Source organism: Nyctibius grandis, chromosome 26 (assembly GCF_013368605.1).
Source record: "Nyctibius grandis isolate bNycGra1 chromosome 26, bNycGra1.pri, whole genome shotgun sequence".
In the NCBI taxonomy this organism is placed as follows: domain Eukaryota; kingdom Metazoa; phylum Chordata; class Aves; order Nyctibiiformes; family Nyctibiidae; genus Nyctibius; species Nyctibius grandis.
The window spans coordinates 6,063,437-6,088,708 of NC_090683.1; the positions used below are offsets into that span (position 1 = coordinate 6,063,437).

Sequence of the window (25,272 nt, forward strand, 5' to 3'; positions counted from 1 at the left end):
AGGGAATTAAGCGGTTAAAACCAGGACAGAAAACAGACTGCAATTATTAGAGAGCAAACAATGCATTCTGGAAAGTGTTTTTAAGGTAGGGAAGGTGGGGAATCAACAGTTGCCATCATAAATTAAGGATTACCTACGCGGCTGGCGTATTTTGTCAGTTACATCCCCACCCAATATGTACCATCAGGACGCTTTGGAGATCAACCTTCAGAGTATAAAAGTCTTCTGCTACTCTGAGGCGAAAGAAATGAAACATCTGTGAGAATTCATTCAAAGAGTTTAAACCCTGACGAGTCAGAGATGCCCTGTGAGGTGTTCTTCAGCTCTACAGCTGCTGGCTCACGTCCAAAGATCTAGTATTACTGGTAGTATTTATACCACTTTTATCTGCTACGGTCCATATGGAGATGAACAAGCTCAGTACAGAGTCATTGAAACAAGACAAGACACATGTCAAACCTAGCTCGTAGCACACAACTCCAGTCTAGTAATAAAAAACTGAGCATAAAACACAAAACAAAAAGAAAATGTGAAATTCATCCTGTATTTCCTTCGGAGAAGCTCAGTGAAGCTTTGAAGTGACTTCTTACAAACACTGTCACACACACTAACACCTCGCCTCTAGTTCTGTTCATTTTGGAAAAAAACATCTACGACTGTTAGAGGGCTCAGATAACCCAAACACAAACGACGTGTGGAGTACTGGTTCAGAAGGGCTCCTTCCCCAGCACGAGATTTAAGGGGCGCAGGAGTTGAAGCAGGCTGAGCTGCCTTGCTGGAGGCAAAGGAAAAATGACGCTGCAGAGATAAGTCACCCAGAAGCGACAGTGAAATACGCGGCTCCTCGGAGGCCACGGTACAAAGCATGAAGTTGTTTACATCCACAAGCAGTTCAGACTGGGTGAATTTTCCTTCCAGCCTTTAGTTACACAGGAAAAAAAAAAACATCCAGTTTAATCTGTGTTAAGTCTCCAAGGAAAATGGCTGGCTGTCGAATAAAGCCGCTGCTGTGACGAGCTCCATCGCGAGCAGCCGTGATGCTCCGGCGTCCTCCCGCAGCGTCCGTGTCCGTAGGAGCGGGGAAGGTAAAGCCACCGGCCGCCCTCCTGCCCCGCGCCGTGCCCCCGGCGCCCAGCCGGGCTCACAACCAGGGCTCCGCTCAAACAAAATCGTGACTAAGCAGTGCAAAACCGAGACCGAACAGACCCTGGCCGAAAAGGCTTATTATAGGCTTAATATTCCTAAAAATAGCTCAATAGGCGATTTACTCGACATATCAGATCGCTTCTTCCTCATCTGCTTGTCGTTGCTTTGGAAAAGCTGAAATTTCTGCTGGTGATAAATAGCTGGGATGCAGATGAGCCATCCTGCGCAGCCTGACTCCATGCTGCATTCAGTAACAAAGTTCAATAAATAGCCTTTAAAATTTTTTTTTTGAATCAGCAATGCTAAAAGCATGAGGCTGAACAAAAAAATTAGCACGAGCTTGATTTCTGTAGAGCTTTACTAAAGACCTGCCTGCTGCACACACCTCTGACGCAGCACTGCTACGCAGAAACTACCCCGGAGAAGAAACTCATCAGGTGATTAATGTGCAAATCCACAAGGATGTCGTTGCATTCAAAATGCAAAGCTTCCAAGCCAGAGATGCAGTGCAGGTAAGACTGCTTCTGATTTAAGAAATACCATTTCAGCTGGAAGTACCACATGTGCGATATCCTATTGTTATTAAAAACCTAAAAGCTGCTGTCAGGTACCAAAAGGGCACGTTCATATTCTTTTTGTTCACCTGTTTTGTTCTTCTATCCCCGTCTTGGCTCCGAGACAGTTTTCCACAAACCATCCCACAACTACACCTAAAAGCTCGCTGTGTTCATTTTAAAAATCACAATTTAAAAGCCACCACCAGCACTAGCCATTCCCAGCACGTCAGTTACCCGACTCCTCCCGGCTGGCACAGGCTGCAGGAGATACGCATCTGAGCAGCTTCCACCGGGCAGTCCTGGCAGGGATGTGCCCGGTGACAGCCTGGGGAGGCAGAAGCTCGCAGTTAATCGGCTTTGTCTTTACCAGAAGTTGTATCTGGTGCTGAATGAAAAACACCCTCCGAAAACGTCAGCGATAGGCAGCACGTCCCAGAGCTGCAGAGGTCGAAGTTAGTTGGCATCATCCATTAAACACAGGGCAAGCGGTGAGAAGCAACAATACCACATACGCTGTCAGCAAAGCTGGTCTTGGGTGTCTACTTTTTTTAGCTCCATTAAAAACCTCAACATCCTACCAGTGGTCATCTGGGTGTTTTATGACCTATTACAGATATTTGATTTAAAATGATGCTACTTTTTCACACACACCCTTCAAAGTTTTAAATATGCGCCGTTGCCCATGAAAACAACATCCAAGACCAATAAAGAAGGAGAATATAAGACAAAGTCTTCCTGACTCCACAGGGGCCCAGCCTATGGCCACGGACTGGCCTGTAAAACACCCACTATCACTATTTTTTTCTTTTTAGAAGCTCATTTTAGCAGGGTAGTGGTTTACTAGAAATACTCTTTGAATGGATTTTAAAAAAACAAACACACACAAGCAAAAATGGAGACGTGCTTCAATATTTTCAGGTCAAAACTGCGACTCCTCTAGCTCTCCAAGTCCGTACCAAAGCTCATCACAATTCAAATAAGCTTCTTTGATAATCAAATCTCTTACAGTTCTCCCTCTCTCCAAAGCCTACAGTTCTATGTGAGTGCCAGTTATTTTTTCACTGCTGGGTTTGCGTTCAGCTATTATCAAAGAGATGATGATGATATTAATTGGCATATATACTCGGAAATAAAGTCAAATTACGGTGTCTCAAAAAAACCCTACTTGAGATGAGGTGTGAAGGGCATCGGGCGGGTTTGCCACCCACAAAAGGATGGTCGACCTGAAAGCAAAGCTGGTGATCAGCCAGGCACACACAGCCACCAGCCACACACAGACTCGGGCCCCTCCGTGCAGCCGAGTGTTTCACACCTTATCAATAAGGCAAAAACATTCATGGGGTTGACTTTCATAATGGTATGAGTCAAATGAAGTACACACCAAGGTTAATCCAATGGTGAAAACAATAATTACCTGATCTATCCCAGGCCCCAATTAATAATGGTATCCACAATAAAGTGAGCCATACCCTTGCACACAGGCTCTCTAACTCCCTTTCCTCTTATGCAAGCTGCGACCAAGACGGACACAGCCCAGGCTCCCCAGTGCCTCTCCCTGGTCCCGGCGCCATCACCTGCAGGGGCTGCTCCAAGGGAAACCACCCTGGGGAACCCCTGTTTCGGCACCGAGGAGGCGTTCGCCTCCGTAACCTGCAAGAAAAGCCCTCACCGTTGCGTACACAAACCACCCAAACACCACACACGGCTCTTCACATCGCTCAGGCCAAGTTAGGGACGAGTCCTTATCGGGTGCTGCCCCGGCATTCTTCACTGCACGAGTGTCAGGGGAGGAAATACAGGTTTTCTGGCATTTTTGCTTCTATTTCCTGCTGAAATGACTGTTTTCCAGGGCTAACATTCCCACTGTTGCCCAACCTGCAAGCACAACTCCTTGCAGAGCAAGAAGGAAGAAGAAAATCCCATTTAGGAAAAAAAAAATAATAAAAATTTGCGACACAAGCTCGGTCTCCCAGGTGACACGGGCTAAGGTCAAAGCACACGCTTGTTTAATCCAGCACTTGTAAAGCTGTTGCTCTACCTAATTACGGCTGCCTCGTACAAAGACTACAAGGTGAAAGAGCTGCGAGGCTGAAACCTCCCCCAGCGCCAGCTTAACAAAAAGATGCAGAAGAAAAGCAATCAGAATTGGCTTCTGAAATACCTTTTCTTTATCAGTTAATCTGCTAACGAGCTCGTTGCCCCATACTACACCTTCTTTGGCTTTTGGAAACCTTCCCGCACCCATACTGCAAAGGAGAAATTCAGAGCAACTAAGACTTCCCCCCATTGCCCCCTCCTCCAACAAAAAGCCATTTTCCTGTTTAATCCTCCCCAGTCTCCTTGTGGCCTGGGTCAAGTACCTCTTGCACAACCACTTTGACTTTTGCTTCCAAATCTTGCTGAATTCCTCTTTCCTCGACCGCAATACACGGGACCAGCCCAGGGGGGGTGCAGAACACAAGTTATGGTTTACATCTCTCACCATCTTAACTTTTAAACCACCACTTTGTATGCAATAAAGTAACATTATTCAACTGCCAAAAAAAAAATAAGTGCTGGCTTAAAAAATATTACACATAAGTGTGGCAAGAGATAAAATAAAATAAAAAAATAAATGGGGATTGGGGGGTGAACAAGAATACGGAAGAGCCATCAGCTTTGACACCCGCCCAAACCTGTATTTTTTATTTTCACAGTGTTTCTCATCACTTATGAGCCACGTTATTAGATACGTGCCAAAATGAAACCGATTTGATTCAGCTGCACTATCTCATCTCTTCGCTGTGTTACGTCAGCACCAGTTTCTCCTGCCATATCAAACGCAACGCCGCGGTCAGCCTGACATCAGTGTGTGCGAGTCTCTGCTAGAACAGCCCGGAGAGACGCGGTGGGACACGGTTACTGATGCTCCCTGCCCGCCTCGCCTGTGTCTGGCTGTTTACACAACCTCCGCTGCCTGAAATAACAAAGCCCCAACCAGAAGGACAGAGAGCAGCACAGGAGCAGCCCAGCAAAGGGAACACAGACCAAAAGGACCAGCTCTAAACCTTAAAGCCAAACAACCCTGAAATAGGGGAAGAGCATTTAAGAGCCAGGAACCCAGCAGATTCAAAACTGGTGTTAGGGTCGTTGAGGTTACTCGATTCAGCTCTCTGAACGCAGACAGGATTAATTATTAGAAGGCAACTCGATTCTGAAGCATTTCAAGTTTCCCATTTTGCTTTCGGCTCACCTCATTTCACAGCAAAGCCTAGGGACTACGGAGGCCACTAGCACAGTTCAGAAGAGTCTGAATTCCCTCACGTTCAGAACCCTGAATCCGAGGAGAGAAATGCTGGGAAACGCCCTGGATGGATGCGTTTGTCCTGCTGAAGGTGCTCGCCAGGCTCGTACACACACTCGCTCCTCAGATACATCCCTGGTGCTCACATTTTATTTTTTTTTAATAGGACAAACTGCCCCGTAAAGAAACGCTTTACAGCCAGACTCAGCTCCTGCTAATGGGATGTTTTGAAGACTCCCTGAGGAAGTTGGATAGTGCTTTTTTTGTGATGTTGTTTTTGTTTAAGGATGTAGAGGAGACTATATATATTGCTCACAGTCTGGAAAAAAAAGCAACTATAATTATTTAAGCCTGGCAACGTGGCTCAGTGGAACACAAGACTTTGCAGAGCACGAGATCCCTGCACGGGGAAAGCTTAAAAGCCAGGAGTCTGTGCTGGAGATGTCTGCAACTTGTCCCACGGTTGGTCTAATACCAAAGAAGCCACTGTTTATGTAAAACCCTGCTCCTGGTCACAGGCGGGTGGTTTCGTGCCGGATCATCTTTTTCAGCTCTGTGCACGCACCTACGTCAGCGCTCACCACCTCCGAGCGGTGCTGCCCGACCACATCCACTCCACGCTGAAAACCAGAAAGCTCAGAGGAGCGCTCAGCCCTGGAAGACGTCGTTTATTTTTTGAAGATGAGTTAGTGAGAGCAGCGAGCAAGCCCAAGACGCTTGGTCTCCAGGTGACATCCCAGGCCAGAAGAGCGTGGATGAAACAGACTGAAGTAGTGATGAGAACGGGGGCCTTTGGGAGGTAAGCGAGCTCTCCAAAAGCATCAGGAGATGGCATCCCCTCCCCTCTGCTGTTATTTAGCTGTAGTTCATCAGGCCTCACGCGTTAGGTACGACAGGGAGCAGAGAAACACCAAATACAAGCCAGGATTGTGACCTGTCAGGGCACGTTCCCTATTAACCGACACCACAGAAAATTAGGAGTCAATCTGGGCAATGTTTTCCCTTTTTGTTTGCTTTGCTACAGTAAGTGGTTATTTTCTCTGTGGTGGCCACACCTCCTATAAAGGGACTTATTTAGAATATGCACGTTCGGCTGGGCATGCCAGAGTTCATTCTTTCATTTAAAAGAAAAGAGTTCCATTCTCCCTGGAACGGATGGATGGCTACACATATGACCAGAAACCCGTATGCAAGTCAAATTTAAGCAGCTTAGCCCATATTCCATTACCATATTTTATTACTGCAGTAAGAAGAAATGATTATTAAATCCAATCTAGATTGGATTTTAAAACTACCCAAAAACAATAGTTCAGGAATCTGTTTACGTGGCTTAACAAAAGACAATAAACTCAGTCTGCAAACCCAAACCAAACTCCCCTTCAATAATTCCCTTGTATTTAAAGCCTGAAACAGACACAATATACATCAGTCAACTCGGCATGAAGCTATTTCTTCTCCAAGAGAAGACTCCAGACACTCAAAGGCCCGACTTACCCCTCCTCAGTCAGGAAACTACCACGGCAGCCAGCTCCGTGTGTAATCTGGAGGTAGCACGGAGGGCTACGGAGGGGGAGTACGAACCACCATGCGTTCAACCCCGCGCTGGCTTCGTTGATCTTACAATATTCAACAACTCTTGAACAGCAGCTTCCAGTCTCAACCCATTTTTGCATAATGGTCCTTATGTCACATGAAATAGGACTGTTACACTAACAGGCACGCTCTCGTTGGTGAATAGGACTTTTACTTTTAAAGCACAAACATTACACACTGTTTTCTAGAAAGCGTGGCTGAATTTCTACCCATGCTTCCCCTCTGAAAAATAAATCTGTTTATAAGTGTGAATATACTAACATTTTAGAAGCTTTTCAGACCAAAACATCCTCGCTAGAAACCCATGTATTTAAAGCAAAGAGTTCAAACTCGTCCCTCCCAGGATACAGAGGTGAGCGGGTCAGAGATAATCAATGCCAGGGCTAATAAAACCTCGGTTTACTAACCAAAACATGACCAAGAAACACAATAATGCTTAAAAGCACCTCTTGGAGCTCAGAAGCAACCCCTTCTATAATGCACCAACCTTTCCAGTACAAATATAGACCAAAAAAAAAAAATCAATCTAGACTTCAAACACTCTTTGAGCATTTCGCCTATTTTTGACTTCTCCTTTTTTGACTACAGGAAGAAGTAACACACAATTCCTGCAAAAACCCCACCCAAACCAAACCACACAACACTCTTCCCCGCTCAATTAATTGGGTTAATCTTGCTTTGGTACAACCCTGAGGAAAAGCTCTCCCAATACTGGAATAAACTCTAATATTTCAAGACAAAAGCAAGCAAAAAAGGCCGCTGCCATATGAGAAGACATTTCCCCACAGCAGCCCGCTACCAGCGTGGTTTTATCCTTCCCTCTGCTCTGTACCCAGCCACTCTGCAGTGATTAAAAAAAAAAAGCTCTCAGGAAAAAAAAATCTGTGCAGCCAAGAACAGACTAGAACAGTAAAAACAATCACCCCGGATAAAACACGTTACGCATGCAGCCTTCGCTCTCTGAGTTCCCAGGTTTAGGTCAATGTTTTTATCATTTGGATGCTACAGAAACGTGGATGTTAGAACACAATTTAACCTGAAACCATCCCAAATAGCCGTGCTGCTGCTTAGTTACATGGGGTGTGGTAGAGGAAGAAAACAATTTCATGAGGAAGATCACAAAACCATTATTTTCTGCACCTTTCTCAACTCCAGAGCCAGTGTCCTGGGCAATTCAACGCTGTTCTCTGTGGAACCAGTCACTCCAGTTTACCATTAACCAGTATTTTCCCCTGACAGCACTCCCGTCCCCTCTCTATGAGGGGGGGACACAGCCACATCTTCACCCTGCCGGGCTCTTCTCCTCCCATGTTGTCCCCGCACACAGCTCGAGAGGAGGAACGCGCAGGTATTTCCATCCTCCACAACAGCCTCTTCCAGCGATAAAAGCGAACCGGGGGGCTGCCCTCCCTCCTGCCGCCAGCCCCCCCCCCCCGCTCGGGCAGCCAGCTGGTACAACAATGCCGGCCCGGCGGCAGCCCCGGCTCCGCAGGGCGCTTTGTGCCATATTCTTTGAATAGATCTTATTGTTTCCCCGCCGCTCCTTCCGTCCTCCCCAGCCCCCACCTCCCCCCAATCACATTTTTCCCCGGCTACTGCCCAAAAACGACGCGCCGGGGCCACCGTCGCCCCCCCGCAGCCTGTCCCCCCCCATCCCCTGCTCCACCACCAACTTCGCTGCCAGCGCGCAACACCCGCAGCAACACGTTGGCAGCACCAGCCCCGCGCCCCCCCCCGCAGCCCCCCGGGGGGGGTTACAGCTACCGGGGGAACCCACACACCCCCCCCCCCCCCCCCCCAAAACGGGGCAGGGGGGGCAAGAAGTTTCACACCAACCCCCCCCCGCCACACCGCGGGTCACAGGCCCGAGCCCCCGCCCTGCGCACCCCCCCAGACACCCGCGGCTGCGGGGCTCGCCCCGCACCAGGCCTGTGGTAAAGCCCCCCCCAGCCCCATTCATACAGGGCCCCCCCCGCGCCCCCAGCCCCATTCATACAGGGCCCCCCCGCCCCCCCCCAGCCCCATTCATCGAGGGCCCCCCCGCGCCCCCCACAGCCCCATTCATCCAGGGGCCCCCCCGCCCCCCCCCCCCAGCCCCATTCATACAGGGCCCCCCCGCGCCCCCCCCAGCCCCATTCATACAGGGGCCCCCCCCGCGCCCCCCCCAGCCCCATTCATCCAGGGCCCCCCCCGCGCCCCCCCCGGCTTTGCCACAGGCCCGCGATGCTGCTTGTCCCGGGTGGGGGGGCCTCGCCCCACGCCCTGACACCGCGGGGGCCGCGCACGCTGCGGCCTGGGCCCCCCCCCCGCCTCGTCAGCCGGGCCGGGCGGCCTCAGCGCCGGGGCCTCACCTCAAAGCGGCTCTTGGTGACCCCGTTCATCTCCCTCCGCATGGCGGGGCCGGGAGGAGGCGGCGGGAGGGAGAAATGCCGGCGGGGGGAGGAGGGCGGGGGGGTACCGGGGCTCCGCGGCCTCCGCCCGCCGCCGCCGCCGCGTCTCCTCCGGCCTCAACTTCAACCCAAAACAAAAACACTCCGCACCTGCCAGCAACGCGCGCGCTCATTGGCCAGCGCCGGGCACGGCGCGCGGCGGCGGTGGGGGGGGACACAGAGCGCGGAGGGGGGGGACGCGGCGCGGCGGGGACGCCCCGGGGCGGGGAAGGGGAGGGGGGGGGGGGGGAGGGAAGCGAACGGACGGGGCCGGGGGGCTGCGCGCGCCCCCGCCGCCCCCACCTACCCCACAGGCCGCCGCCCCCATCGCGCCGCCGCCAGGGTCCTCCCGGTGCGACCGGGGGGGGCTGCGAGGGGCGCCACCCCCCCCCTCCCCGCGACACCGGGGGCTGCAGGACCCGCCCCCCCGCAGTGATATCCGGGGGGGGGGGGGGCGCGCCCCGCCCCGCGCCGCCGCGAGGACCGGGGGTCCCGGTGTGGGAGGGGGGGGGCTGTGGGGGGGCGGCCCCCGCCCCTCCGCTCCGCTTCCGGGAAGCGCGGGGATGCCGCGGAGCTCAGCCAATCAGGGGCCGGGCTGGCGTGGCGTCACGGTGATGTCATTCCCGCGGGAAAATCAAGCGTGGCGGGGGAACCCTCGCCGCCTCCCCCCCAGCCCCGCTATTCCAGACACCCGAGACCCCTCCCCACCCAAGGGGTTTATTTCCACGTCAATAAACACGTTTTCTGTAATATTTCCAAAAAAAAAATACCCCCCCGGGCACCCCAAGGGCGGGGGTGGGGGCCAGCACCGGGGCCGGGGCGCAGGGTTACGTCACCACCGTGTCACCGTCACCACCGTGTCGTCACCACCGTGTCGTAAAAGAACCATTTTGTTTTAATCTCCACGTAACGCTTCCACCACCTGAGATTAAAAGGTTTGGCTTTTATTTTCGTTTACACTTTTTAATCTTTCCAATACTGAAAGATGTAAAATAATTGTCGAGAATAAGCAAAAATATTTAAAAAATAAAACATTTCTCAAGAGACCAAGCGCTCACAGGTCCAACCGCCTGCGTAGTCGCGTACCTCATCTCTCATCGCGCCGACGGGAGCGTCCTGCAGCCGGGGCCCGGCTCCGGTCTCTCTCTCTCACCGGATTTATATCACACGACGGGGAAGGGGAGGACAGCACGCCCAAACGGGGCGAAACGCTGCCAACTGCTGCCCCACGGCCAGGGTGAGGCAACGTCATTCCTCTGCTTGTGCCAGCGACGGCGATGCCCGCCTTCCGCGGGGGGAATTCAGGACATTGAACTTTGGTCTTGGGCGACCGGAGAGGAAACGTGTGCAGCTCATTCCTTTAAAATGCATTTTGGTGTTAATTACGAAGCTGAACGGTATTTCCCTCCAACTTTTCCCGTGTTTCACACCAGTAAAACACGACTCTGATTGACGACAAGTCCAGCAAACGGTCCCGTGAATTCCCCAGCCCTGATTTACGGTCGGACTCGATGATCTTAAAAGTCTTTTCCAACCTAAACGATTGATTCTACGATTCAAATTGCAGAGAGCATCTTTCTGAAGGCTGTTCGTGCCTTCACACAACCCAGAACGGATCAAAGGGCTTCTGTGTAACAAAAAAGCTTTAAAAAAACGAGAGGGGTCGCATGAGAACAGACGATGACCCGCTGGAGTCTGACCCGGCGTCGCTCCCGAGACGCAGCCGCTGCAGCAGGGTCTCCAGATAAATGCACCTGGTGGCGTGGTTCTCGCATCCTCTTCGCAGCCACCCCACAGTCACACGATTCCGACGCTGCGTAAGATAACGTCATTTGCTCCAGGTTTACACTTTACTGACTGGTTTCCTATTATCTCAGCAGGTGAAGGTGGGAGCACCGGGGAGGGGGAAGCTACGGTATTGCAGACCACAGGGAGCAAAGGATGAATGGTGGGAAATACAAGGGAGAGGTCTCCAGAGCCTGGGGAGGGGGGATCTGGAGAAATTCAGGCTCCTGTGTTCTGCCAGAACCCTGGAATTATGCTGAAGGCAGGAGGAAGAGGTGAAAAATCCCTACAATTAATGGAATAGTTGCCACCCTACTGAAAAGACATCGGCCTTGCTACGGCTTTGAACGAGCTGGAAAAGAAATAGCTTGCCTGGGGTATCACTGGGGTCAGGCTGGATGCAGGACTGGAAATCTCTGTGGTTTACAAGAAACTTAAATCCTTGAATCCTTGACATCTTTTCAGACTGCAGCCCCAAACGCAAAGTATAATCCCGTTCCTGCAGGGGAAGTCCTGGCCCCCAGGAATGAACAGCAAAACCCAACGAGAGCGGGATCCTGCTCAGTACATAATTCAAAAGATGTGTTCACACTACTCTGGATTTCCCACATTCCTCTTCAGCGAATCAGATTTAACTGCTTTTAAAAATAAAACGCTCTCCTGAGTCTCTTTTCCTTTCAGGGACCACAAGATAAGACCACAGGGGATGCCTGAGTCACGCTCTTAATTCCAGCCAAAACAGGAAAATCCATCTTTGAAGGAAATCACTCCTTCTGCTGCAACTCTTAGCCAGAGGAACCAGTTAGGGGCTGGTTTTCCAGCAGTGTCATCTCTTTCCAATTTACATCTGCTCCAACGCACACCAGAATCTCACCAACTTCACCAAAGTTGGTGCAGAGCTGCCCAAACCCACGGGCTCTACCCAAATTCCTAAGGCCCTCTGGGCTCTGCATCACACACGGAAAAGAGAGGCTGCGTGAGGCCAAGCAGCACAAGGCGTTCAGCTACGAACATAAATAAATAGCAAAAATGAAAGGGGAGTCAAAGGTAAGACAGCAATCCTTCATCGCTGCGTGTGACCTGGGCTAAAATGCTGATGTCCATCAGCACACTGTGCCCGATCCTGCAGAGCAGCTCCCAGCAGAGGAAGATGAAGTTCCTCAGCACCGCACTGCATCAGGCATTCAATGAAGAAATGCCACAAAAATAAATTAAAAAAACCCCTACCCTTTTAAAAAGCATACACCCCAACCCTAAAACATGCCCTAAAGCAATCGGTTTAAAACTTCCTAAAAAAAAAGCAACTTATTCTGAAGGGGAAGAGGGGCAGAGGAACTCAGACTCTCCCACAACAGCCTATGTTTCTGTTTGCACCACTCTGGGGGCTACTCCCACACTTGCTCTACACTCAGTAACTCTGACGGGGCTGTTAATACTTATAAATCGAGTGTAAGCTCTGGAGGATGAAGGCCACAGTCAGAACCCGGCTTGCCAACGAGCTGCTGGCACTCCCACCTTCTGTTCAGACTTTGGAGAGCCTTGGAAATACTTTTTCCTTCTTCCAACACACCCCGTAAAAATCAGCGTGGTAGGTTTGCAGTGAATGGTTCCTTTCTTCCCATCCCTCGAACCCGCAGGTCCTGCATACAGCTCATCTTTTAAAGGCGCTATGAAAATTAATTGCCAATTAGAGCAACATCCATGAGATCGTCATCTTCTTCCCCGATCAAAAACTCGGGGCTGGCCCGGGACGGTCGCTCAGCCGAGAGGATAGCGCTGCTCGTCATGGAGAGGGACTGGTCAGCTGAAATTGGGGACTTGGACCAGCTCTCTGGCTTCATGCTGTGGGATTTCTTCTTGTCTCTCTCTTTATCCCGATCCCGATCTCTGTCCCGGTCTTTGTCTTTCACTTTTTTCTTCTCTTTTTTGTGCTTCTTGTGTTTTTCTGAGCTATATTCAGGCAAAGGCCTAATGCCATCGTCAGAGCTGGGGCTGTTCTGATAGGATTTCTCTGCTATGGAGGAGCCCGACTCACTCTCACTGTCTATGTTTTGGGGAGTGTATGCTGGTGACTTACTGTGGCTGGGAGAGCAGCGCTCGTGTTTGGGAGTAGATCCGCTGATTAGAGGGGACCCATAGTTTTTGGAAGAAGCCATCTGAGGCCGTAGGCTATCCCCACCTCCTTCCCCAGGTTTCTGCAAGGTTACTTTGGCTTTAATGCTAGGAGAACCACCATCGTGCTTGCTGATGATAATTTTGGCCACTCCAGTGCTTCCAACGTTTTTGGAATCTGAATTCTTCTTGGAAGAGTCAACAGATCCTCCAGAAACAGAGACTTTAGATTTCTCTTTGTCACTCTTCTCACGTTTGCCCTGGAACTCACCTCCAGACATATTGTGTTTGGAGGACATAGTATGGCTTGAGGAATTGGAACTTGGCCCCATTTGTCCATCCATTGGGTCATCTCCACCAGGCCCGCTAGTGACAACCCCATGTTTAAGTTTGTCTATGACTGCAGTCAGAGATGGCTTCTTGTTTCTACTGGGAGACTTGCCTTTGGAACTTCCATGCTGGTTTTGAGATGAAGACATGGAAGACCCACTAGACGAAAAGGAAGATGAAGATGCCGTTGAAGAATTTGATGAAGGAGGTGGTTTCTGTGACATAGACCCAGAGGATCCCATTCCTGAAGACGATTTCATACTTGAGCCTGATCCAGTCCCAGACATATGGGAGCCTCCAGAACCTGAACTGATAGGTGACTTTGCTTTAGACGACGGGGGAGTACCTGGGACAGGTTTCATGGGAGAAGCAAGCTTGTCAGAACCTCCTGAGGGTCTAGAATGAGACGGAGAGATGTTTGGTTTACTCATGGAAGGGTTCATAAGTGATGATGGCTTTCCTTGAGGTTTCATCTTGGTACCTCCAGAACCGCTGCTGAGGCCGTGTTTGGTGATGGGGGAGGATCCAGGCTTTCCCGACTGAGCTGAGCTTTTGGACTGACCTGAACTTGAGCCACCTTGGCTTGAGTAGAGGCTGCTGCTCATCTTTGAGCCAGAAGACCCTTCTGATTTGCTGCTTTTAATTTTGCCTGAGGTTGAAGAGGAGGAAGAAGAGGAAGAGGAGGAAGAATGGCTATGATGGCTTTTGCTGCTGGAGGAGGTGACAGAGCCACTACTCGAATACTGGCCATGTGAAGACGGTTTGCCAACAGTCACTGTTCCTTTTGGGATCTGAATGGTTATTTTTGGAATAGGAGGAGTAGCTACACCCGGAGGAGTCTGAGATCTGCCTGAACTCCCAGGAGATTTGGACCCACCCGTGCTTGCCGGTGGCGTGAAGGGCCTGTTTGAGGAACTGTGAGATGGAGATTTCCCATCTGTCTCCTGCTTCTTCCGCTTGGGAAGTTTCTCTTTACTTTTGCCATCGCTGGATGGCGTCCGGCTGCGCTTCCCCGGCTTCCCGTCTACCCCAGGACCCGCCAGGTTGCTCCCAGACCCATTGCCTTCCTTTACCCGTTTCTGAGACTTTTCTTTTCCTAAATCCCCTGTATTCAGTAAAGGGCTCTGACCTCCACTGTGATGCTCCATGATGTCAGAGGACCCCAGTGCTTTGCTTGCAGCTGCAATAATACTAAAATCTACTGTATCGGACTGATTGCTCCCCTTAAATTTATTTTCCCCCCCGTCAGCCCCCAAGACTTGCACCCCTAGAGTAGTTAGAGCCTGGGATGCATAGCCCTTGAAATCATCAGTGTCTCCACTCTGGCTGCTCTCATCAAAGTACTCCTCCCCAAAGCCACTTTGACTCTGACTGTTCAGCAAGTCAGGATTGAAATCTACTCCATCTGGAAAAAAATGGTTTGAGGAATCGCTGTTGGGGCTCACAGCAGCGTCTGCTATCAGGTCTGCTGGATCTGTGTACGGGTTCTCACTATTGTTCGTCTGAAAAACATCTGGGTCAAAGAGGGCACTTTGTGAATGTCCTGAACTAGAAGAGTCTCTTACTGGAGTACCAATGGGTGGACAGTCCTCATTAGTGGTGGGTAGCTTGGAAGCCTCCTCTGCTATATCCGAAAGGATATCAGTGACATCGGCTCCAATGCTGTCCGAGCTAGACAGGCGAACCATTCTCTGAATACTGGGCTGCGAGTGAGGTATAGGCTGTGGGTAGGTAGTAGGAGGAGTGCTGCATTGGCTGGGGGCTGGAGTAATGTGAGGGGTGTCCAGGGTATCTGCAGTCATGTTGACATCAAAAATGGGATTCTGGGAGTCAACATCCATTGAAAAGAGCTCCCTCTGGAAATCATCCTCAGTCTGATGCTTGGGCTTGTCGGCCGGCATGCGGGATTTTTTTTTCTTTTGCTTATTCCCCCCAGGGCCCATTTCCATTCTGGGGGAGCCAGAGGAGGAGTTCTGCCTTTCGAGAGGGCTGCTCCCATACAGAGTGGAGAAATCCTGAGGGGGATTCTCTTTAAGAAGGTTCATGAGCATGGGGTGGTTCTTGGTGTTGCTTGCTGGTGAGGATACTGGTGGTGGTGTGTGGTGGGGAGGGGTTGGACTTGAGCCAATGGTAGACCCCACATTCCCTGTGATCTGCAACAAACTAGTGAGAATAGGGTTCTGAGACACTTTGCTGAAGTCCTCCCCATGGCCCACCGAGTCATGCCTCTCTTTCATGCTTATGCTCATGTTAAACAAAGTAGTGATGGGCCCCCCAGGAAAAGTGTTTGTTGGGGTAGTGGTACCACTCATTGGGTTGCTGCCTGTGGTCATGCCATACCCTGGGCTGCTGGCTGGGGGAAGATTTTTCTTCACCATGTCTTCTACTGTCTCTGCAATGAGGGACAAGGCTGGTGTGTCTGCCTGAATCGTTTCTGCTTTTCTACGGATTGCTCTCATGGTGACAGGAATGGACATACACCTGCAAGACACAAGACAAAGGGGTTAGTGTGCCTTTGGCTGCCCTATAGCAACGTTCACTGAAGACGTTTTACCAGCCTCATCGGACACAAAGCAAGCAGTAAGGCTCTGGGGCACGAGAGAGCAACAGGTCCAGGCACTGTAAATGCTCTGCTGTTCTGCTTGTATTTACACTTATCCCATCACGCTTTTCTAGCCACAGGACAACTGTGCCTTTACACATTGCCCCGCAATCACAAAGGGAGAATTAATCGATGAATTAACTCTAATAACTAATAGCTGACAGATCATTATCTTGTAGCTAAAGCACAGGATGCAATCTGGGTTGTTATCCTGATTCTACCAGAAAACACCTTTGTCTAAGCTTGGCAAACCTTAAAACCCCATAAAACACGATGATAATGCCACATTCCACTCCAGGACGACAAGCCTATAAGGTTCTGAAAGAAAAAATAGCTTTCCTCTCTCCCAAACAACCGCTACCAAAACTCACACACAGACAGAACAGCTCCAAAACCACCAGGATAAATACAGGATAGACACAGAGTTCAGCTATGTGATTTGGAGTGCAGAGCAGCACAAAAAAATCCAGCTTACCTTTGAACAACTTTGGCAATGAAATCATCTGTACAGATAAGAGCATCAGACAGCCCTTTGTACAGCTTACAGTTCACATGAGTTGAGTCTTGCACATCCATTACCACTAAAAGAGAGAAGGAATTTGGAAGAGATCAAAATCCTGGTTACAGTGAAAGAAAACCCTGCCTTCCTTCCCATAAACACGCTCATGCTTTTACAGAGTCCACTTACCACACACCAGGGAGTCATTCACAGGGTGCTGAAAGGATACACTGAAACAGGAGTCAGAGAGAGGACAAACTTCAAACTGCAGGATCCCAGGAGAATCTGAAAGACGTGGGAACTGTTAAATTGGGGAACACAGGAGATGACCCAGAGGCACCAGCTCAATATCCCCATGCAGAATTAAAAAAAAAAAAAAAAGGAAAGCAGCATGGGCCTCATTTCTTATTCCTGCATCTGGGAAAATTACCCAGGGTTTCTTATCATCCACACATATTCCACTTGATGCAGTACCCACCTTCTTTTAAGACTGTTCGCTTGACGCAGCTGCCGATCAGCGTGTTGTACGCCACCTGATGTCTGATCAAATTGAGGATGAGAGGAACCCGTCCGGGGTGCTGGAAGGCGATTTTACTAATCAGAGTTCCTTGAAGGCTTCTTCCATCTGGGAGAGGAGCATCTTTGTTCAGAAAGTAACAGTGCTGCTGTCCTGGAAGAGCCTGACAAAAATTTTCTGCTTTACGTCAATTACTGCTGAGTACAAGGCAATAACAGACATCTAGGAAGGGAGGAGCAGACCCCAGATCTAAGTGATGCTAAGCCACCTTTCTGGCTGAAAATTACAAACAAGGAAGACACTTTCCTTCCAATCTGAACAAGCAAAACACGATTTTGGATCCCCAGAAGTACTGACAAACAGTATTTGCTGCCCCCACTAAAACAGTTCCATACGGTATGGCATCCCCTCTGAGGAAAAAGAGAAATCCTCCAAAGTTAGGAGGAGATCTGTCATCGACAAATTTAAGAACTAGGACTTCTCCCAAAGTGATGCAATTCACTCAGCCACACATTGCAGTCCGAACAAGAGGAAGGGACAGAATCTGGGAAGGCTCAGTCCTACACCTCTGCTGTCATTCCTGCAGCTGCACTTCAACAGCAATGGATTTTTCATTATTTACTTTTCCTAATTACTGTGGTCATGTCTGCATCCAAATTCTAATGCTTGGATAGCACAGTTTTTGCCTATGAATAAATGCTGTGCCAATTTCCTTTATCCTACTTGAAAGAGACCTGAAACAGATGGAAAAACCCCAAACTGCTCATCTACAAGTACAACGCCCTGGTTGAAACAACATACTTACTGCATAGAAGCGCATATTGTGGTTCAAAGGTAGAGGATCAGCCTCCTTGGATAATTCAAACTGTGTGATCAACTCATACAAGGGTACAAATGTCGGTGGTGTGTCGAACAATGGAATACCTGAGGGAAGAAGATGGCACAGAATGACAGGACCTGGGAGCCAGCAAGAGAAGGTGTTACCATGTAGTAAAGGAAACCTATCCAGGTTGTACTGAGAACAGCACAAAACCTTGAGCAACTTTTCTGGCACACGTTAAAAATTAGCAGCAGTTTATGAATAAAAACCTAGGGAGTATCTGTCTGACAGATCTGCAACCCACCTGTGCAGCCCTGAAGTTTCTGGATGAAAGCTCGAGACACTGGAATGGGTCGTGGGAATTTCAGGAAGAAACACGCTGGTAGGTCCACACTGTTGGCACTGGTGATCGACGAGAAAGACGGAGTCCTGAAACATTGGGTTAATACAAGGTCTTATTAGATGCAGGGCATGACTCTGGCTTCTGCTACGAGCTCCAGCCACCCAGCTGGCTGTTTGCTCAGATACAAGCAGATGGTTATCCCTTCTCAAAAGTTAAGGCACTCTTCAAAAGCATGTCACGTGCCTGAAATACAGATTTCTTGGCTTAAGTGCATAAGTGCTTTATAAAATGCTATGACATCATGCAGTCATCTCCCCACTCTGGCTTCAACTGAGGACAATGTTGAATGTCCTCTGCTTCACCAGGGGAGGGTCAGGTTGGACATTAGGAAGCATTTCTTCTCAGCAAGGGTCATTAGCCATTGGAAGGGGCTGCCCAGGGAGGTGGTGGAGTCACCATCTCTGGAGGGGTTTAAGAAAAGCCTGGACATGGCACTTAGTGCCCTGGTCTAGTTGCCATGGTGGTGTCAGGGCAACGGTTGGACTTGATGATCCCAGAGGGCTCTTCCAACCCGATTGATTCTGTGATTCTATGTGCATCTGAACAAGGCCGCTGCGAAAGGCCTGGCAGACAGGTCCTTTTCTTACCCTTTGCTGTCAACTGGATGAGAGCCCATGATCAGCGGTGCGATGGGAAGTTTGTACATAGCCATGGTCCCCTCAACTGTTACTGACACATTCATGCCCAAAGAGCGAGGAACTGCAAGAGGAAGCACGAAAAACCCCAACAACATAAGCTGATGAAAAAAACAACGCAAGCTTTTATGAATTAAATATTATAGTAGAAATATCTTACTTCCTCCACAAGGCAGTTTTCAGCATTCACCTTTATCACCAAATGACTACAGCCAAACTAGTTATGCTACCTGATGCTCTATTTTTCTCTTGCAAGGTAGACCAACTGCATAATTCTCAAAATATATTCCAAATACATTTGCAGGTTTGCCATATGGTCTTTACAAAGCAAAATAAATGATTTTGGACAATTTCACCTTCTTCTTCTCCAAGACCAGCCTCAATTTTAACTGCTGCTTGGTTTTGCCATTTTAGCAATAGCCAGATGACCACGTACATGCATGAAAATAATCTTCCAGCAAGATGGCAGAGACACAAGTATTCCCACAATAAAATAAAATTCATCTTTATGATGAAATTCACCCTAAGGAAAAGGCTCTGTTTGCAGACCGTCACCCCATCACCCTTGGTAGCAGTCCAGTTCAAACTCCCGAACAGCCACGAGGTTTGAGAAGATGGTCAGCTGAGCCAGCACTCACACACGGGCTTATTAAACCTGTGTCCTCTGTAAGTCAGCCTATGATTTTCCTATATTACAGGGTGACAGCAGAGGGGAGCCAGACCGTTGGAATTGTGCTTTCTTCTCTCCTTCAAGCAGCTGTAGTCCACACTAGCTTCTAAAGCCGACCTACCGTTGTTCTCGTGCAAGATAACAGGGGCTCCAGTACCATCTTCAAATAAATCATAGGGCGAGACATAATACTTGAGATTCATCAGAAGACCTGTGGGGGAGAAGCTTTTGAGCAGGCAGCCTGACGGTTACAAGTTAACCCCATCATTATTAACCCCTGTGACCACTGTAACACCGCACGCGCCGTGCAGAGCTGCCAGGGCACCTTGAAACATTGTGTCTCTGCTGTCAAAGACACAGACACGGCATCTGCCATAAAATTACTGTGTGGTTTTGCACAGAAAAGCTGGCTTTCTGGATCATGCAGGACTTACAAACACTCAGCCACCTTGTCCCTCATTTAGTTTGATTAGCATTTTCCATTACTGCCATCAGTTAACGTGAAACTAATGTCCCTAAAGGGGATCCCAAGCAAAGTAATTTTTATTCTTTTCTTTTTTAACTGTTAAACAAAGATACCTCCACTCCTGGGGGTGAGATAGCCAACACTGCCATGAAGAATCTTGTCGAGGGGATTCGCGTTGGTGGCTTGCCTGCAAAAGAGGCAATCACAGGTCTGTAACATGCCAGAGTCACACCTGAAGCCAAAATTCATGTGCTGATGGCAGTCTAAGATTTTAGCTCAATATATACACTCCTGGGTCACACAGAGGTAGCCATCTGAAACTTCACACTGTTACAGGCAAAACAAAAGCTACTTTACTCTCTGCAGCACGGATGGTTTATCCACTGAATCTACAGCAGTGAAAAATGGTCAAACATTTCTCAGTTTCTCACTGTAAAACACGTTACTAGTGCATCTAGTTACAACTTTTTACCTTCCAGACTTTCTTTCAATCGAATTCTGCAGTTAAAAAGGAATTGCTCAGAAAGCTCCAAGCAACTTTTATATATATATATATATATATATATCTCTATCTATATCTATATCTCATTCCCCCTGCTAGCACAGGCCTTCTACAGCCTCAGCATTGTACTTAGCAATAATGTCAGACTACGCAGGCACTGAGGTGACACTTCCTGGATGTACAATACTTGGCATCATCAGAATCAGCCAACATGACACAGCGTTACTAAGTAAAAACAACCCAACAACAAAAAAACAACAAATCACATAGATGCCCTTACCAATACATCCCTGCCATTTTGGAGAGATCCAACTCTAAGGACTGCAGAGCCAAGTACATTTTAGTTTTAAGTTTGCTGGGGAAAAAAAAGATGACAAAACAATATAAGAAAAATTGAAAGCAACTGTGCAATGAAATCCAACCTGTAGAACTGCTGGCAGCCAAGCTGCAGCACTTGCCACCAGACTGAGCATTTACAAATGATAACTTCTCCTTCTGCATTCCCACTTCACATTGAATCCTCCCTGCCCGCTGTGTGCACATGCGAGCCATGGTGGTGAAGCCAGTGGGATCACACACAATGAAAATTTAAGCACAGCACTAAAAGCTTGCAGATTGGTTTAATTTTATATATGTGGATGTAAATAAATATATTCTAGACTTACTTGTCTCCTGGCAACTTATACAGGTTCACGAGCCCCCTTAGATGCTTAGAAAACTCTTCAAAATTTTTCTCTCTGACAGGAAGAGGGAGAAAAAGTTAACATGTATTCAAAGTCATAACAGGTAAGGTTTTGAATTTAGAAGTTATATTAATACAGACACTAAGTCACTTAAGAAGAGACTTCTGCTACATGAAAGCTACAAAACATGTTCTTTAAATGATCCAGCTTTAATGATTCTGATGAACGTTATGCTGCGGCTTCCAAGATACCACGCCCAGCAGTCAGAATCAGAGCTATCTGAACCAAAGCCAGAAAATCCCCTGGAGAAGTAGAGAGACTTTGTGGGGAAGGAACAGTTATGAAACATGTTGCATTTCCAGACACAAAATAGCATCAAATCACTACTGCAAAGAGAAGCCTGTCAGAAAATGCAACAAACTCTTGTTGCTCACCTCAGATGTTGCACCAATTCCGGACAACTCTGAAAAGGAAAGAACACACAACGCTATCAATGTTGAATGCAGCAATTTCAGTCTTTGTGCAGCACAGCAACTGTAAAATATTGGGACAGTAAAATTTCTGAGCATCAGCTTGTCATGAGAAGCACACAATGCTCACAATTACACATTGCTATGGTTCTAGTTCTGCTCGTCAACCCCCTCTGGGACAAATTCAAGCAATACTCTTTCCTCTTAAATGACTAATTTGAAATAAACTTTCAAAGTTGTGAAGCCTTATGATCTTATATAGAGATATTAAGACCAGTTTATTTTCAGAGGAGTGGCTAGGTGAATGCAAACAGCAAGTTCAAACTCTCATGTGTGCAGAAGGGAAGTAAAGCCATTTTCTTTCAGCATTCCACATTTTAGTACTTTCCATTCACAGATGTAAGTTTTATAAGATTTATCTCCCTATCCTTCCTCCAGAAACAAAATGCTCAGAAACATGGTGGTAACTTCCTCCAGTAACTTTGCCAGTTATAAAACCACTCAGAGAACAAGAGAGACTGTCAGTAAAATGGTCCTCGCATGCGTTATGTGACATTGATCAGATTAACCCACAAGAACAGACTACTCCATGGAGGCTTTTACTTCCCACTAGAACAGGCAGCAAAGGTGTAAGGCTAGGTCTAGCAGAATACTCAACAGAATCCATTTCCTCTGCTCAAACAAAAAGGAGCCAAAAAGGCAGTTCCAAAACACAAAGGCGTTACCCTCCTCTTTGTCAGCAATACATACCACAGGGTTTTCTCCGTGGTGAGCCACCTTGACATCACACAGCAGCCCTGTAGGATCTAACTGGACTTCCACATAGAACATGTCTGAAGTGATGTAACATTCAGTGCCATTTGCACTAAGGTGAGATCCAAGGCTTACATACAAAACAAAACAAAAATTGCTATGAGATGCACACAAAAAGCAATCAAACCAGCAGTGAGATTACGATGTGTACAGATAAACAGGAAAAGCCTTTGCCATAAAATAAAGGAGAAGACCTACCCATTTTGTCTAGCTATAGACTCTAAGCGATCTGTCATGGCAGGCAGAGAAGATACTAGATGGAGAGAGCAAAAAACAAGGCTTAGTGAACCCTAGGAGTAAGACATCAGCATTAAAACCAATCTCAACTACATCTAGTTACTCCCTCCCATTTCTGCTCACATCTTCATATATGCAACTATAGACACGTGCACCAGGAACACAGTGAAATGTGCCAGCAACAACCTTGCTTGCTTTTATGATCTGGAGTATTTCCATAGCACATCTCTGTTAAGAGGTTTGTAAAGTGCACGCACGGAACGTACCAACCTTTCAATGCCTTCTGCAAAGTCTCCAGACAGCTCACCAGATGTTGGTGGCCCCCCGAGTTCATCACAACTCGCTTTTCCTTAGTCAGAAAGAAGAAAAACATCTTTTTTGTGTATCACGCAGGAAGAGGGAATTATTGCAACTTTTGTTCAGTCAAGTGAGGTTTATTTAGGTAATTAAAAGCAGATTAGATTTCATCCCAAAACTACATCCTCATTTTGATTCCTGTAGGAGAACAGTATCCATTTTGGAAGCAGGTAACAGAGGCAGGCCTAGGATTGGTTTATTTTCTTTTAAGCAACTTGCTGGTCTGGAAGAACAGACTGTTGCAACTTTTTAGTAAGCATAAGCTACGAGTTATATAAGAGACAACAGAGAAATAACGAGACAGGCAAACTTCTAACACCACAACATACGCAGAAGCCTTTGATGTAGCTTTCCCCTGCCTCCTGCTCCTCCTTCCCCCCACCCAGAGACCAATATTTCAACCCCACGTTAGACTAAGCCAACGCCAAGTTTTGAATATCACTGAACGGGGAGCAAATTGCTTTACAAAACACAACATCCTGAAACAGCGAGTGGTGAAACGGTTTAGGCTTCTGAGCACTGGCTGAAACCACGGGACTGACCCTTTTCGGGGCGCTGAGCTGACAGCTGCCTCACGTCAATTAGGCTGTAGAGGGGGAGGCTGTAATTAGGGAAGGCAAAGGCTCGCCAGACAGAATAGGTACGGACATCACGCCCTCCCCTGAACACTGAGGGGTGTGAGGGCATGCCTCAACCACACTGGCCCAGGAGGAAGTCAAGGCTTGAACAAAAGGTAAAGCACTTTGAAGAGGTCTAACAAACCCACAACAAAACTATCACTAAAGAAACTTCAGAAACCCTCCTGCCGAGATCCCAACGATTCTCACCATGACTTGACGGACTAACTTCATGGTTTCTGTCCAAGGCCTGTTTTGGTTGTACTTTGCGTGAAGTCTTTCTAAGAGGGTACTCATCTTATTCAGCTTCTCTGTTTCTGTAAGACAGGGGAATATTCAGAAAAGAGAATGAGACAGTATTTGAAGTTTTACGGATAAAACAGGTTGGCAGCTATAATGAAAATACTTTCCACCTTTAAGCTAAACATGACTTCAAAAAAATTATTTACTGCTGATTTATCCCTGCGACCCAGACCTTAAGGTTAAGTAAAAGCTAAGGATATATCACAAGCTATCAAAACCTGAAGGACCATAAAATGCCTGCGGGGCACTGTGTGAAGGTACAACAGCATGGTGTGAAGGTGAAGTTTCCCTGGGACAGAAAATGGAGAGTGTAGAAAAGCTTGTGTTAAAGAAGTGACGTTAAACTTTGTCTCCTGGATTTCCCTTCATGGTTCACTCTTCCAACTATCCAAGTAAAGACCTTCACAGACCCTTCCACCACTGAAAACCTCAACCAAATCAGTCCAATCGCCAGTTGTCACAAATTCTCTGATCGGACACACTCCTGCCTCACGCCAGCCTGAAACCCGAGGGCTGGCATCGCCCTGGTGCTGTTCGAGAGCCAGGGCACGGCTGCGTACGCTGGGGGATAACGAAGCAGGGGATGACTGGGAGGGTCACGGATCTCTACCAGCCTGGAACCTCCTCAGCCTTCACAAAACACCTCTCGTACCCCACAGACTCCCACCTGCTGCCTGTGCTTCTACAAGCGCATTTCCCCGTCTCCTCACACAGCCGGCGGGCCAGCCGCGCCCCACCGCCCGCACTCACCCTCCGCGCCGCCCGGCGCCGCCTTCATGCTGCGGGCGGGGGACGGGCAGCCCGTAGCGGGCCGCGGCGTCGCGTCAGGCCGGGAGCGGGGCGGGGGGGTGAGGCGCGGCCGGGCCCGCTCCGCGCCCGCCTCACACGGCGGCGGCGGCGGCGGCAGCCGCCATCGCTCCCGGCCGCGGCTGCGCTGCGCGCGCGCGCGTTCCCGCCCTCTCGCGAGAGCGGCTCTCGCGAGAGGGCGGGAACAGCCGCGCGCGCGCGCAGGTGGGCGGGGTCTGTAGCGACAAGCTCCGCCCCCAACCTCCTTCACCGCCCGTTACCGGAGGAACAGCGGCGGAAAGCCGTGACCGACACACCGTGACAGGCCTCGGGGCGCCTGTCCGCCGCCGGCGCCTCCGTAAAGATTTGCTGGAGGAACGGAGGGGGGGCGCTGTCCCCCCGCCCGGCGCCCCAATAAAGTTTCGTTCGAAGCCTCGCGAGAAGAAGAGCGCGCCACCCCGCCCACACCCTCCTCAGTGAAGTCTCGCGGGATTGGCGGGGCGGAGGCGCTCTCGCGAGAGGCCAGCGGGTCTCGCGAGAGTTGGTGGGTGCTTCCCCCCCGCCCCCCCCCGCCCCGTCCCCGGTGTTGGACGCGGAGCCGTTTCGCTTTGGGAAGTGAGCGGGGGGCGGCGGCGGGGCGGGCAGGGCCGGGCCGGG

At 49.1% G+C, this 25,272-nt stretch overlaps 2 protein-coding genes across 5 annotated transcripts in view; both read right to left on the reverse strand.

The window, feature by feature from the left end:
* Nucleotides 1-9,459, reverse strand: part of FBXL20 (F-box and leucine rich repeat protein 20) — a 40,749-nt gene extending 31,290 nt beyond the window's left edge. The window contains exon 1 of one of the 2 annotated variants that reach the window (XM_068418813.1): nt 9,316-9,459. In XM_068418813.1, coding sequence (XP_068274914.1) covers nt 9,316-9,336 — 21 coding nt within the window. In that variant the 5' untranslated portion in view covers nt 9,337-9,459. Of the gene's footprint in view, nt 1-8,930; nt 9,095-9,315 lie in introns of those variants that run through there. The other variant, XM_068418812.1, reaches the window with a different exon arrangement.
* A 472-nt stretch (nt 9,460-9,931) lies between these two features.
* On the reverse strand, nt 9,932-24,678 carry MED1 (mediator complex subunit 1). 3 transcript variants are annotated; one of them, XM_068418621.1, is made up of 18 exons: nt 24,580-24,678; nt 23,737-23,843; nt 22,823-22,901; nt 22,514-22,568; nt 22,253-22,385; nt 21,467-21,495; nt 21,015-21,086; nt 20,630-20,704; nt 19,961-20,034; nt 19,503-19,592; nt 18,664-18,775; nt 17,978-18,102; nt 17,659-17,777; nt 16,815-17,016; nt 16,526-16,621; nt 16,313-16,418; nt 15,576-15,716; nt 9,932-15,398 (listed from the first exon to the last, which is right to left on the reverse strand). In XM_068418621.1, the coding sequence occupies exons 1-18, from the start codon at nt 24,605-24,607 to the stop codon at nt 12,470-12,472; spliced, it is 4,572 nt and encodes a 1,523-aa protein (XP_068274722.1). In that variant the 5' UTR covers nt 24,608-24,678; the 3' UTR covers nt 9,932-12,469. The 3 variants fall into 3 exon arrangements, with proteins under 3 accessions (XP_068274722.1, XP_068274720.1, XP_068274721.1); XM_068418619.1 differs by having other exon boundaries at nt 9,932-15,716; XM_068418620.1 differs by having other exon boundaries at nt 9,932-15,716; nt 24,497-24,583.
* Nucleotides 24,679-25,272: the final 594 nt, after the last annotated feature.